The sequence below is a fragment of the Erithacus rubecula genome (assembly GCF_903797595.1).
Source record: "Erithacus rubecula genome assembly, chromosome: 4".
NCBI classification, from domain to species: domain Eukaryota; kingdom Metazoa; phylum Chordata; class Aves; order Passeriformes; family Muscicapidae; genus Erithacus; species Erithacus rubecula.
This window is the reverse complement of record NC_136686.1, coordinates 11,617,266-11,633,034: the sequence shown is the minus strand read 5'-3', so window position 1 is coordinate 11,633,034 and position 15,769 is coordinate 11,617,266. Positions and strand designations below refer to the sequence as shown.

General features: G+C 39.6%; 1 protein-coding gene across 1 annotated transcript in view; it reads right to left on the bottom strand.

Annotated features, from left to right (window-relative positions):
• PHF21B (PHD finger protein 21B) overlaps window positions 1–15,769 on the bottom strand; it is a 161,514-nt gene that overhangs the window by 33,119 nt on the left and 112,626 nt on the right. The window contains 1 exon segment of the mRNA XM_079304808.1: window positions 5,366–5,458. Coding sequence (XP_079160934.1) covers window positions 5,366–5,458 — 93 coding nt within the window.

Below are 15,769 nucleotides of genomic sequence, written 5' to 3'. Positions count from 1 at the left end.
GAGTAACATATGAGTTTCAACTGGGAAAAAGGTACCATGCCAGGTATAAAAATGGCTTGAATGTTTTCTGTGATTTTAATGGATACTTTAGAATTCTATGTGCAGATTATCATGGAGAGCTGACTTCTAGAGAGGTCCTTTCAAAGTGCTTACAACACTGATCAAATCTGAAGGTCTCAAGCATCAGTAACAGGTTGGGGGTAGGGTTGGGGTTAGGTTGCTTCTCCTTCCTCATCACTCTGGATCAATTCTCTTGTTAAGAAGTGAAAATTGACACCAATAGAAAGGCAGAGGAAACAGGTCCTTTGGAAAAGGTGCATTGAAGCATAGCCTTCCTTGATCTACCCTACACATTCATCCTTGACCTTACTGCAGAAGACTGGATTTCTTGCCACTGCCATGCTCTGTCATGCTACCATCCACAAGAAATGCTCTTATGGCACCACCTCAATCACACCTTCACCTGTCTTGACTGCACAGAAACAGTGCAAAATATATAATCTGAAGGTGCTACAGCAAGCCACTGCCCCTCGCAGCAGCACAGGCAACATACACACCATTAGTGTGGAACTGAGACTCCCACAGAGTTTTCAATAAAGTACTATGTTTCCATCCCCGTGTTCAAAGCTCTCACGGTAAAGACTTAACATGAAACGCCAAGCTGGCCACGCATGCCTGGGACAGGGAGTTCCTACAACAAAACAGAGGCAGCTGTCTCAAACTTCCCTAAGAATTACAAGCACACTCATCAATTTCTACACGAAATGTTTTCTGTAGGGATATGCATGTAGCATGACCATTAAAAATAAGGAAACTGATCAAAAGAAACCGTAAACAGAACTCTCAGCTGTATATGCTCCTTCCAAAGAAAAAGAGAAGAAATAGCTTACATCAGATGTTCATTTAAAATCTTCCTGCTTGTCCAAGTTTAGGACAAATTTGGGGAAAGACCTCCAAAGGAGCCCCTCCCCCCCCCCCCCCCCCCCCCCCCCCGCCTTACAATTCCTTAATTCCTTCCTTCACCGGGCTCGGAAAGAATTTTCTTCAGGGCAAAGTGGAAAAAACTTATTTATTACCAAAACCACAAGAGAAACACTTCCCAGCACAGATACAGATGACCAAAAAATTTCACCAAGAGAGAGAGGGACGAACTCCGTTGATCTTCGCTGGGAAGGGCGGCAGAGCTTCTTTGACAGACTTCCAGAGGCAGTCTCTGAGGTTCAGATCCGTCTCCTCTAGAGCCATTGCAAATCTTCGGGATGAGGAGAAGAAGGGAGAGAGGGAGAGGGGCAGCCGGGGGCAAGCAGAAGCGAGCCGGGGGCAGCAGAAGCAGCGGGGGGAGAGGCAGCAGAAGCAGCAGCCTAGCTAAAGCAGCCCGGGGGAGGGGCCGCCACGGCGGCCGGCAGCTCCATGGTGGGGGTAGGGAGAGGAGCTAGTAAAAACATCAACCCAGAACACTGCTGAAGAACAGAAAATAACATTTCACATGTACCTTCAGGTGGCTACAGTGCAACTTATATTTGTCTGTAAACCAGTTCAAAATAGACAGAATATTTGCTCTGCAGCTGGAAATTGGAACCCAACCTGACAGAATGCCACCCCCTCTTTAGAGCAGATGGTGCCATAAAGAAGAGGAATAGCTCAGGAGTACCACAGTATTTAAGCAGAGGACCTCTAGGATTTTCTTCTTAGAGTGCAGTGGAGAGTCTGCAGTTTGAAAGCATCTCACTCAGCTGGAAACCTCAAAGAACAAAGTAAGAAGAGAAAGACTATATGGAACTACCTTCTGAAACATCACAGATCACTTATTTGATGAAAGCAAAAATAACTTCATCTTCTAGGAAAAAAGAAAAAAAAAGGACAAATATCCGCCAAAGAAGCTTGCTTTGGCAAATAATGAATGCCTAAAAAATATTGTTTGTATTGTGCAAAGAACTTGTAAGTAATGTTTGTTTGCTCACCACTCAAATAGCAGTTCTAAGTAATGGGATTCTACTGTCATTTGTGATTGTGCAAATTTTGAAACTTTGTTCTCCAGATGGAAAAGCTCCCAGGGGGTCATATCATAAAGCTATTCAAATGAACAAAACAAATGACAAGTATCTGTCCAAATGTGGAAAATGAGGGAGCTCTTATGTATGCATTATTTCATGTAACTCTTGTTAAATGCCTTGGTTTACTTGTGTAGTATATTTTCCCTTGACTGTATAGGGGTAAATCAAAAGAGGCTGTCAAGATGAGGAGCATGAAAGTGTCAAATATATCAAACTCCTTTAGACATGATGAGGGCCCTCAAAATAGAGGAGTTCCATCTTTCTGTCCATCCAGCCTAGTAATATTTATGTCTACTTGTAAATCTAAAGAGAATCTGAAATCCCAAAGAAATAATGAGATTGGCCAAAAGGAGAAATGCCAGGGTGCAGTTGGTGTGCTGCCCAAAATGCAGATACTGACTTGGATTTTTCCCAGTTATCTACATGCACCTGAGACAGAAGTGCAATCTGTCCAACTTAGAGAAAAGCTGCTCCCAGAGGATTCATATGTAAGTAGGTTCCTAAAATGACATGAATCCCAAAAGGGCTCCACCCAGGCCTTCCACTCACCCACAGACCTGCAGAGAAGCAGCATATGCAGCCCAAAAGATAAGATGAGTGCAACTGCACCTGCCACTGCACTTGCACAAACTACACCTGGACTCACCTGCTTGAATAAATGAACACAGCTGCCAGAGCACAGAAGCCTTTGATGCTCTGCTTTCATCACTGCAGGGCTCTACACACTTTGCTGTCACAACCAGACTTGGCAGACATGGAGATCGGGGAAGTTTCCATCCCTTTCAGAACAAGATTGAACCATACATAATATCCAAGTCCAGGCACCGCACTGCTGTGATTCCCTGCGAAATACTCCAAATTCTTGGTAGAGGAGTGATGACTCTGGTTCTGCTGTATCAGTAATTTGCTGCTACATGGGCAAACAAAGTAAAGGTTTTAGCAGATGCCAAACCCAGCTGGACTCAACCTGTTGCTATGCTTAGAAGATGGGAATTTGCATATCTGAAAGTCAGTCCTAGAACTGCAGGATTGTGCCAGTAACTCAGAGCAAGGTATGGGGACAAATACCCATGGGGACAAAAGGAGGTTAGTGGCCAGCCTAATTGTGACCAAGTTTGATGAAAAACAGCTGAACACATGGCCTGTGACAGGATTTAATTCTGCATGATTTTCAGCTCTGACTGGAAGATAATATACATCTCTTAATTTCAAAAATTGTTGTTATTTAGGTGCTTGTTTTCTCAGCTCTACAAGGAAGAAGGAGATGTTTTTTACCATAACACCTGCATGATATCACATGGCCTTGCTTCGTGAAGTTTGCATATTTCTATCTGAAGCTTCCGGTTTTCCTGGACCAGAAATGACTATGCACTCACCCTACAGTTCTTACAAACGACAGCCTTCACAGTGACACAGTGCTGCAGACTTAGAGTGGCCTCCCAGGTCACCTGCATCCAGCTGTACCTGGGGAATGACAGCTTTGCACCACTCTGGTCCATGGTTATATTAAAACTATTCTCAAGACATCTGACTTGTTAATTAGAAACCAAACTTTCCACTTGTAGATGGAAACTTGGTAACTCTGAAGACACTGAGCAGAAAGGAGGGATGGTGATGGAAGGAGTTCACCACTAGGAAACTCTATGGAAATTTTAAACTTCTCTGTGAGCTTGGAGGGTGAGAGGAACATATGGACCATGAAGAAGCATAAAGGAGGACCAGCATGTAAATGGGACATGCTGTTGCTGAAGAAGCTGGCCTGTTGTGGGCCTGTGAAAAAGCCAGAAAAAACTCAGGGTGTTACACATACCCTGATAACATGGTCTTACATACAGCTGCCTACTTAATCTTTAGTTTTTCAGAAATTGGATTGCTAGGTAGTTATTGTCCATTGTATTTATATGAAGTATTCACAAAATATAAAAGTTAGTGAACTCAGGCTCAGGGTAGCCAAGAAAGTGTTGGTAGTTCATTAGTATTAAGTATGAATGCAAAAACACGTCTGAAATGGAAACTGTACTATTTCACCAGGAAGTGAGTGAAACAAAGTGGAATACAAGCAAAAATATTGCCATAACCTAAACAGCAAGACAGAAAGGATGTGTTCTTTTCAAAAAGCTGAGGAAAACGGCTTCCTCCACTTTTTTCCATTCTTCAAAATTGAATCTAGCACTGAATGAAAATTTTTCTATTTAACAAAAGCATAGGACATTGGTACTTCTCTAACTACAACATTTGCAATGCCATCACCATTGCTGAAACACAACATAAGTGATAATTTAAGCCCTGTTAGAGGTCTTTCAACCTCCTCATCTATTTTCAGGAGCAATCTGCTCATCTTTGACACCCTAAAATGGTAGAACTCAAAATGTTATTATGTTGTAAGAACAACAGAAAGCCAAAGTCTTGAACTTGATAAGAAAACTATAACCTCAATTTATATTCACAACTCTGCCTTCCACAAAATGTAATTTAAAGAGAGAATTTAAGAACTTAGTATTGGAAATACTTCGTTCTCCAAGTAAATTTAGCTCACAGATCCTTCTATATTCTGCCACTAAAAAATTATTAGAAAAAAATAAAGAAACAATAGGAAGAATATATATCATCAACTTCAGCACTTTTCCAGTATTCATATATGAGAAATAGAACTCTAAGGGCCACAGTGGGCAAATATATTTATACTTAATAATCATTAATGTGAAGAGCAAAACCATAGAATTGCAGCAAAACACTTGTTGAAAATGACATCCAAAAATTTTGAGAAAGAGTGTTGAAATGGGGAATAAAGTGCATAGTTGCAGAAACAGTGATGGGTGTTCAGAAAAGAAGACAGTTTGAAACATTTTAAAAACCAGTGAGTGCAACTCAACTTTCACTGTTACCCAGAGAATCTATCCTTGGTCTGGCACCTGGGTCAGTGGGGCCAAAACTTTATATTGACTTGGACAAGGCAAATAAGTCAGTGAAAGAGAAGATGGGGTTAAATCTTGAACAGGAAGGTAAACACTTCCACCAGTTCTTTTAATTACACAATTGCAGGTTTTCACTTCTGTGATTTGTGATTCAACTTTAAAGAATAAGTTTACATCCCACCATATGTATTTTGTTCTTCCATAAGGAATCTACATGAGATTTTATAGCTTTTCATTGTGCTATGAGTACACTCCCAGAAGAATTTTTTTCATGGTCTGAAGGAAAAGACAACTCTGTAAAATCAGTGTGCTGATGCACCCAGGCCTGGGCACTAGACAGGAGCAGAGAATATGTACAAAATGACACAATCCCATCCTTGAAACTATATTTTGTACCTGAGGTAGCACTGCTGGTCCTTGTCCTGCCAATCTCTGCAAGGAGCTGACCTGAGGAACCTTAATGGGCACTGCAGTGATCGTTCCCAAAGTCTGTTGGAAGAAAAACATTTGAACACAACTTAAAGCAACTGCAAAGCTTTCCCAGACAAAACCTCTCCAAGCCAGCAGTTCCCTTCCAGCTCTTTTTCTCTTCCTGGCTGCCATGGCTGAAGGCTTTCTAGGCCTGTGTTCCAGACTGTTTTCAAAAGGGATCTGAATTGCACCACAGTGATATGCATTGGTACAATGATGCATTTCATGGTAGCCAGGGTCACAAAGAGATATTTGCTGTGCCTCATGAAATAGTAAATACTGAATTATTAAAATGTAAAGCTGCCTATAAATCTACTACAGCACACTGCCACACAACATTCAGCTGACACTTGGTCACTTGGGCCAACACAGTATCTATTACTATCCTTATTTATTTTTGTTACTCACCCTTTTCTTAGTTGCATACCAAATTTATTAAAATCTTATTTAAGATAGGATGGAATAAATGGATATCTCATAAATTTGTGATTGGGTCATATATGTAAAGAAGACAGCTAACTTTTCCATCCCACATCTTTCATCCCTGACATCAGTTCATAGAATAATGGAATGGCTTGGATTAGAAGGGACACCTTAAAGATCACCCAATTTCATTCCCCAACATGGGCAGGAACACTTTCCACCAGACCGGGTTGCTCCAAGCCCCATCCAACCTGGCCTTGGACATTTCCAGGGATGGGGAAGCCACAGTTTCTAACCAAAAGTTCATTCTTTAGTTAACTGGCCAATTTTCTTTTTTTCATAGGCAAGGCTATGTAACTTTTATCTAGCACTTGGTTATTGCTGTTGGGACGACACAGCAATATAAGCAAACATGTGATTGTCATTATAACAGCAAGAGACAGTACTGAACACAAAATCCTATGAGCCTGTTAGAAATAGCTAATATAGAGAAAAATATAGATTCCACCAAATTTCTCTAAATTTAATTCTGCTCTAAACCAAGGTTTTGGATCACAGCCAGCAAGATAAAATATGCTATTATTACCCCAATATGGTAAAGAAATTTGTCAGTCGAAAAGGAACTATAGAATAATCAGCTCAAGGAAAGTGAAACTCTGTCATATCCATGCTGATATTTTCTCCCCAGAAGTCACCCACAGAGTGGCAAAACAGTCTATTTCATTCTGTCTCCAGTGTTTCATAAGAAATAAAAAGTGTATTCAGGCAGAATAATCTTAATAAACTTCTCCTACAGTGTTTATATTTTTACCTCCGTTACTCCTGTCAGAGACATTTGGGGGTGTGATGTTGTACATCCACCAAAGATTAACATTTTAAAAAGATTTGCCAGAGTAAAACAACAAGGAGGGCTGAACAGTTATAAACATGCAAGATAATTTTTCTTTAGTACTCATGGATTACCAGTATCCTGGATTATCCGTGGGAAAATATACTCCATTAAAATTCTGTCTCAAGCCAAGAAGAGGGAAGGGCAGCAGAGAGAGCAGCATTTCCATCCATGGATGATAAAACAGGCAAGTTACACTTTCCTTTAGAAATAAGGTTCTGGCAGTAGGGAACAGAAGGAAGTATTTCTGCCACAGTTTCCTTATAGAGTGACACATGGACTGAAAACAATGGGAAGGAAATGACTGAACAACTTCATTGCCCTGTCTACCCTATCACAGCCTCACACATCAGCAAGAATCTCTACTGCAGTCTGGGGAGAAGCAGAAATTGAGCTGCCACCTGCTGCATTTATTAGACTTATCATATTGGGCATTTATTAGACTTATCACAACTTCCTGCCTAATATTAGCAAGAACTAATAATTAATTCATAATCAATTCAGCCCAGATTCAGATTTTTTAGGGTAAATACTGAAGTGAACTTTCCAACTCATGCTATAGGAAGCCTATCACAAATAGGATCGATATTTTCCTACTATCCCAAATGAGTTTTCTTTCACCCCACAGTGAAGTCCAAGGTTTACTAGGAAATATCAGGGGCACCACTGCTTCTCCTGGGCTGTACAGATATCCTCCACAGAAAGTTAAAAAGTTCTTCCTGCTGGAAGGTTGTGCTTTAAAGGCTGCTGCCTCTGACCTTGTAAACTTACATTCTAATATTCCTATTCCTACAGATAAACAAGGATTTGCAAATATTTTCAAACTGGACAACAAAATGCATGATGGTTGGCACAGTGATGTTCGGTCCAAGGTTGGACTTGATGATCTTGGATGTCTTTTCCAGCTTTAATGATTCTGTGATGCCATTAAAATACAAAGTGCTGACACTGAATGAAATTTGGAACTGATTATAAAGATAAGAATCAAATTACTGAGATGTTAAGTAAAACAGAGCTAGGGATTGTTAAGATGCACAAAAAACCCCATGTCTGAGCAACAAAGCTCTTCTCTTGTATTACTTTAAATATCTCCAGGGAATAAAAACCAATCAAGCAACTACAACAGAATGACTCTGTCCTGTGCAGAAGAAGCTCATGTTGGCCCCTGGGTGCACTGCTGTACCAATTCTGGTTCAAGTTTCAAAACAGTGAATGATTGAGTCAAAATCAATGGGAATTAGAGAACAAACAAGAAACACCATAAAACAACTCTGCATTGTTGCCTCAGCTCCACTTAAAGACAAAGTCAGGATAAATCATCTGTGGGTAGTGGAGAAATGAACTACAGTCAGTTCTGTCACTTGCACTTTCAAAAATTTAATCAGATTTATTTTCCCGAAGTAACACTTCAGCAGTGAACTCAAAAATACAAAACCAAAATAATGGCACTCCTAAGTTATGAAATATTCAGTGACAAAGATGCAACCTTCTGTTTACAAATGGTTTTATATTAAGGAACTGTTATTTAATATTCAAGGGAACAATCTCAGTATAGAAATCATATGGACAAATAAAAAATCAGAACTTCAATCTCATGTTAATATTAGCACTACAGTATGTTCAGATAGAGAGACATCTGAGAATCTCATATTTCTCACTATTTACATTGTTTTGTTACTATTTCTCAGCTTGGACAATAAACAGCTCAAGCTATTCAAGAATTCAATGACCTCTGTACTTTTCCTGTAACACATTTCATCTGTTACATCCTGGTACTTCACCTAGGTCAGTATTACTGTCTCCCTTTTAGTGATGAAAAAAATCTAGATTTAGAGGTAAAATGAGAATGGTCAGGGATAGAGTGTTGTGCAGATGGAAATTCCAGTGTTTTATCCATTTGACTGATCATCTGTGCACAGAGAAGTCCATCCCAATGGCCTAATTTTTAGGCAGACCAGGATGTCTCCATGACAATGGGTGAAAGAAGTGAAGTATGAAACAGGGAATCCCACTTGTAGTCTCTGCAACTGAGGAGGTGCAGGTGCCCGAATGGCTGGTTGGGCAATTTGGCTCTGGGTCCAATTTCCACTGCTTTGTTCTTGTACAAGCTGTATGCAAACAAGAAGATAAAACCACTTGTCTGGGAAATAAAAACATAAGTGTTCTTTTCTGATGCCCTTGGCCACGCAATGAGAACTGGACAAATTTCCCATGGCTCAAGCTATGACATGTCAAATCCTGCTCACACTCCCCTTTGTACATCAGCTCAAGTTGGGCTATCAGCTCAAGCCCATGGGCTTCAGGAAGTGACTAATTAAGATACCTCCCCAACAAACAGAAAAATGAACTTTTGTTTCTCCTATTAGCAGAGCCACCTGTTTTCATGTCCAGGCCATGGTGAGACTGATGGATCAATGATTTGCACTCACTCATTCCACACTATAATTTTTATCCATGGAGACCTTTTTCTTTTCTCCTTCTTCTTTTTCAGTTTATCCAAACAGCAATTTGGTGCACATTCTTATAAATATCTAATTAACAAGCTGAAAAGACATTTTTCTGGCAATGCTTGACCTTTAAGCATTCTGTAGAAATTTATGGATATAAGCAGAAACAATAATTTAAAATATTATTTTATGAGTGCTGAATAGCAGCACTTTTGTAAAGCTAAATGAGTTTCTTATTTCTACATTTACAGCTCTAAGCATTTTAATGAAAAAGGTCCATAAAAGTCAAAGATATTTTTGAATCTCTCCTCTGTCTAAAGCTACTTGGGCTTTTCTGGCAACTCCTAGAAACATTTACAATGTGAAGAAATGGGGGAAAGTGAAGAGCCAAGTTTCAGTTAGCCTCAGGTTTGATTGCATGCATTTAAACCAGACTTAGTACTTTATATGGTTGGGTCTTTTTCAAACAAGAACAAATTCATTAGGTGTATTTCTTATTGTCTAATTCACTAAACTTTACATCCAGAAGCATTTTGGGAGCTCTGATCTTTTGCTAACTCTTACCTCAAGCCCCAGTCCTGGATTAGAACAGAAAGCTCAACCACTCCATCCCTCAGTGCAGGAGTTACTGGATAACGTGGCCAGGACATAAGACACTTCCTACCCCCATCTGTTGGGGGTTGAGTGTTTTTCTGTTACTGTGTCAATTGAAAGAATTTTTCCCATTATCATGCCAATGGAGCTGGCCGGGCTGCACCCAGGGTCCCTGATGGGTCCAGACAAAGGGGTGGGTGGGGACGGCCCCGGAGGGGCCTCTGAGGCTTCCGGGAGGGCACTCGCGTTTCCGGCGAGCTGGGAGCAGGACGTGCGGGATCGTTCAGCCACGCGGCCGAGCACAGCAGAGCCAGACCCTCTGCGATCACCTGCCCTGCATCTGCCCCGTTCCAGCCTCCTGCCTCTGCGGACACAGCTGATCGACCGGCGTGGCCGCTGCTGCCCCTCCCCCCCTCCTTCCTGCCTTCATTCCCATCTGCCATTGGCACATCCGGGCTCTGGACTAAGCACAGAAACAGCGTGCTTGCATCTAAAGGGACTGACACCAAGTTATCTATTTCGTTCTGTTAGCAATTTTAACTGTTATTGTTTTCTGTTTGTACAGTTAGATATATTAGTAAAAGAGTTATTCCCACCCCCCTTATCTCTGCCTCAGAGTCTTTGATTCAAACAATTATAATACTTGGGGGGGGTGGGAGTGGAACCAAAGTCTATTCCAAAAAGGGAAATTTCTGCCCTTACTGGCAGACACCTGTCCTTTCAAACCAGGACACCATCTCTAGCGATCTCCACATGCAGATAGGGATCTGGCATGTCAAGGACATGGTTTTGGTTGAGCAATCCACAGATGCTCTCAGACAAGAATGCAGCAGGCCGACTGTGGAGGGGACCTGCAATCTCCGTTGGGTAAATGTATCCAGCTCTATGTTCCAAAGGGTCACACTACAAATTGCTAAAATAGGTGAAAGAACCCAAATGAAATCAGGCTTTTCACCAGCCAGCTTATTCACTAAGAAAATAGTTATAACTTAAAATAGGAAAACTAACTCAAGCCCCCAAACAAGACAAAAAAACCCCCAAAAAACAAACAAACAACAACAAAAAAAACCCCACAAACAAACAAAAACAAAACCAAAAAAAAAAAAAAACCAAACCCAAAAACCCCTAAACAAAATGCAAAAAAAAAGCACAGTTCCTCCAATTCAATCAAAAGAAAACGAAACATTTAAGAGATATTGCAAGCGCGGTTAAAAAAGATCACTTATTGCCATAATTTCTATTAATATCTTGCATTGTAACTACAGGAGTAACCAACAGGAGTTGGATTCAATGATCCTTGTGGGTCCCTTCCAATTCAGCATATTATTTGAAGCTCCTATGCTTTGCCTGCTATAAATCAACACCATCCCAGGATAAAGGCTCTCAAAGACAATTGAGGGATAGAAGTGGGGGGAAAGTCACAAGTGGAAGACATAAAAAGTGAAACAAAGAAGTATGGCATGGACAGAGAATAAGAATTCAAAGCATGAAATCTAGAGACTGTCTGAGGATAGAAGGATGTGGCAGCAGAAACAAAGATGAGACAAATGCTTAAGGACTTATTGCGACAATTCATTATCTGTACAAACTCATTGCAGAGCTTGTGTCCATGAGCAGTTTAAGATTACATCACAGATGTAAAGCTGCTAAGGGACATAACTGTTCTCCCATTTCAGAGTTATATCAGGATAAGTAAAACCACTCCAGTCAATCACTAAAGAGAATCAGAATCAACCAGTAACAGAAAGTTAAAGAGACACAGAGTTCTAAAGTGTGTTACTAAAATGAGAGTTTAACACAGGAACATATGGGTTAGTTGTATCTCAGCTGAACAGTTCAATTATTTGGGCTCAACTGACACCGCACTGCTGGATTATTTGCAAATTATTTTATACTGACATCAAAGTACAAATATTGTGTTCCTGCAATGAATTATGGAAATACTAATCTTCTTCTTTTTAAAGAACATATGCATCTTTTTAAGAACTAGGTCTTCTTTGTGTTGAACCTAAGCTATAAAAAAAATGTTTTTGTCTGTTATGTGTTCAATATTGGCAACAACAGTTTTACAGAATGGATTTTTAATGTGGTAGTGACAGGGGAACAGATTGCTATGGCAACAGCAAAGACGAAAATTCTTAACCTGAATGGATCATCACCGAAGTAATTGCAGGGGGTTTTTACCCATTCTACATCCATTTTACAACTTGAATGCTGCATTCAGCCTTGAGCTTGCTTTATATAAATGCCAAGCACTATATGCAGCCTCCAAGTTGATTTGACCTAAAACTTGCTGCCCCTTCCCTCATGAATCCTGAAAAACTGCTGTCCTAAACATCTGAATACTATCATTTTTCCATGGAGTCCACCAATAAAAGCACCAGGCCTTCAGACATAACTTTGAGGCTCCTGTAAGATGTGTTTAGATATATCCTTCTAGACTCAACTTGCATAAAATTTGGTAGCAAACACTATTTTCAAAAATATGGTGAAATCATTGTGCATGGTATTTCCAATAAACTGATAGAATAAGATATCAGTTGCACATTTCATTGTATTCTAAAGAGGCTGTTATTTCAGACACATATTTTGTGAAAACAGTAATTTAATTGGAATTTCCTAGAAATGTAAAGGTTTCTTTACATGTTTTAAAAGTGTTTGCTCTCCCCAGTTCCTCTCCCTTTACTCAGAATTCATTAATCATGCTTTCATATGCAATATATGATTGTTATGAAGTAAACTATTGGAAATACCTGACCTGTTGCTTTTTCAAAAGATCAATATTTTTAAAACCATCCTTTCTTTGGCCACCAAAAATACGGTTTATACCAACTCTCCTTATTGCAAATTAACAATGACTTGGACTTTTGTCTCTCTGCATGGGAGTAGCCACAAGCAGTAGGAGGAAAAGTATCACCTTAAATTGCACATCTGCTTTGAAAACCAAATTCTTAGTTGCTGCTGAGGTTTCTGTACTCATCCCTTTCATCACCACTCATTTCCAAGGAAGCCCAAGGCAGTATCACAGCTCATGCAGGTACCAGAAGAGAATATGCAGAGATGAAGCAAGCAACATTCTGCTTTTCATGTGGCTGTCAGACTTTTCAGAGCACTACCTGATTTATCTCTGCTTTTATCATAGGATTTTCAGACCAATATCTCTACTTCTTGCCACTTGCACATTGTCATCTGGGTGCATTGAAAAATACTAACTCTGAGCACTCTGTAGATATGTATTCTGGCAAAGGGAAAACAGAATGAATGCAATCCACATTTTTCCCCATTTCAGAAATCCTGCTGATTACTTGCACAAGGAGGCAGTTGTGCCAAATGCCTAATCCTAAACACAATCTGCACCATATAATTTACTGGTTAGTTGATTTTTTAATGCACCATTTTTAAAATCAAAATAATTATAAATTATTTCTACATATATTATAAAAATAAATTTTATAAGATATATACAACTATTTTTATTAGGATTTTTTCCACATTAGATCGCACTCTAAATTTCTGAATCAAAAGAAAATAAAAAACAAAAAGAAAGTTTTGATGTGCCAAATGCATTAGTATGCATATGCCTGTTCTGTGATTTGTAGCCTTATTCACAAACCATATTTAACTAATTAAGTCTCCACCTCCTGCACAAATGAGCATAATGTCAATGAATTGCAGCAAGACTCAGCAGCTGTGATCACACCTATAGTCTCTTGCTCAGATGATTCATAAAAGGTTCACTGTTTAACTACTCAACTGTTCCAGGTTGATGTGGTTTTTAATGACTAATGTTTTCAAATCACTTAGTCTGTGTTCACAGTTTGCAGAAACATTCCCAAGTAAAGGGAAAATGCACGAACAGTGTGACACAAAGCAGTTTCATGCCTCTGCCTCAAAAGAGCTCAGGCAGGAGTGAAAATCTTCAACAGACCCAGCAGCTACTAAAGCACCACTGTCCTACCACAGCTGCAGGATATGAAGATTACAGTACGAAAAGGGAAGGCAAGGGGATGAAAAATAAAGGAGGAAATTACCATCATCCCCTAGTGATTTAGAATCCTCACCTATCAGAATGGCCTATGCAGCCTACTAGCAGCTACTGAAAAATTAGAACTCCATATGATTCCACCTTAACATCTACTGGGCTCAAAGTTGCTATTGTACTCTTTGCTCTGACTGTTAGGTGTTCTTCTGTCACCCAGAAGAACTGGAAAACATGAGGGAAATCACAACCTGAGGTGACAAGATTGCTTGCTGCCAGATAGTACCTTTTGTCAGGCCTGAGCTAAGATAATCCAATTTGCTAAGCAGAAGAAAGTTGAATTTCCTTAGGAAAGTAACAGAATAAAGATAAGGGGAAAAATGTTTCTTAGCTCAGATGGCAGAGAAAAGTGGTGGGGGGAAGACAAAACCCACAAAGAAAATGTAATGACAATTCCAACCATTTTTAACAAAAGAAGCTATTATATCAGTACAGCCATAATAACTGGATGTTGGTACCAAAAGTTAATTCCTTGAGAACAGAACTTGGGGAAAGTACAATAAAATTAAATAAAATAAAAATAAAACAAGAGGCTAAACAGAGGTCTATAATAAAGATCTCGTGGAGAAAATCCCCCCAAACAGTCACACCCATTAACAAAATGCCTTGCACAATAGCAGTGAGGACATGGTCTTGGACGTGGTCCAAGGAAAATATTTAGCCAAAGAATTCAAACAGTAAAAAAGATTAAGACCCCAGCACAGAAAAGCAGGTAAATACAAACTGATACATGGATATTATTAACCCTGTTGAAGACATGTGAATTATATACATGTTAACCCAGGATTATGCTTAAATGGAGGATAAACTTGAAGCCCTTTTCTGAAATTATTGATATTGAAGCCTAATTGTAAGACCAGAAAAAAGAATTTTGGTTTGTCTTACCTTGCCTGGTGCCTGCCTTATTTTAAAAGGGTCTGTATTTCAGTTTTCATAATGATAAAAATCCAATTCCAATGCAATTTCTACTCAAGAGGGCAAAAACATGACTCAAGACCACAGCGCACTGTCTGCACAAGAATTATCTGCATGGAAGAAACATCAAGCCCAAGAGTGATTTAAAAGCAGTCAAAGAAGTCATAATAAGTAAAAGTAACTAGTCTTTTCCCACCCATACACACATGTATGAGTATCAAAACCACAGCTATAGCTGTTAACAGGCATCCGCCAACACTCTGTCCTTGTCACTGATGGTAATTGAAATATATCTGTTTTGCCATTCAGCTACTCTCTAAATTTAGTGATGAACAAATTTGGTTAAATTTGGATCAGGCACTTTCTGACTCACATTATCCTCCAAGCTGGCAATCCTCCATGTCACACAAAAAGGCCACTGAACATAGTGTACAACCTCATTCCTGAAGAGGCACTGCCCACAGTCAAAGCAAGGGATACAAAACCACTGCATTAAAAGGCAGGAAACGCATGCAAACCACTCTGATATGAACAGCAAAACAGTGCTTGTGGGTTGAAATATTCATTCAAAGAGCCAAATCTTTAACTAGTGCAAACAGAACTCCATCACTTCGAGCACAACTCTCCAGATTCCTAATCTGGGAGGGTCTGTCCTTCTCCATAAGGAATATCCCCACGCACAGATTACTTTCTTCTCTTTCACACACACAAACACTTTCAGTTGCTTATTGTATGGCAACTTAATTGTGATGTGAGGAAAAGAGAACAACTAAACCTTAACATAAGTTATATGTATATAAGTACTAATAGATATATTAATATAACATAAATGCCACTTATATTGCAATGTGAAACAAGTTTATCAACCACAGATGAAATAAAATTGCTGACTTTATTACTGTCAGGGATGACTTCTAAGGTATTACCATTTACTGCTTGAGTATGCATCAGCACTGTGTTTACAGCATTTACTCTCTCTCCCATCTCTCTCACACCAACCCCTTCACAGTTATACATAAAAG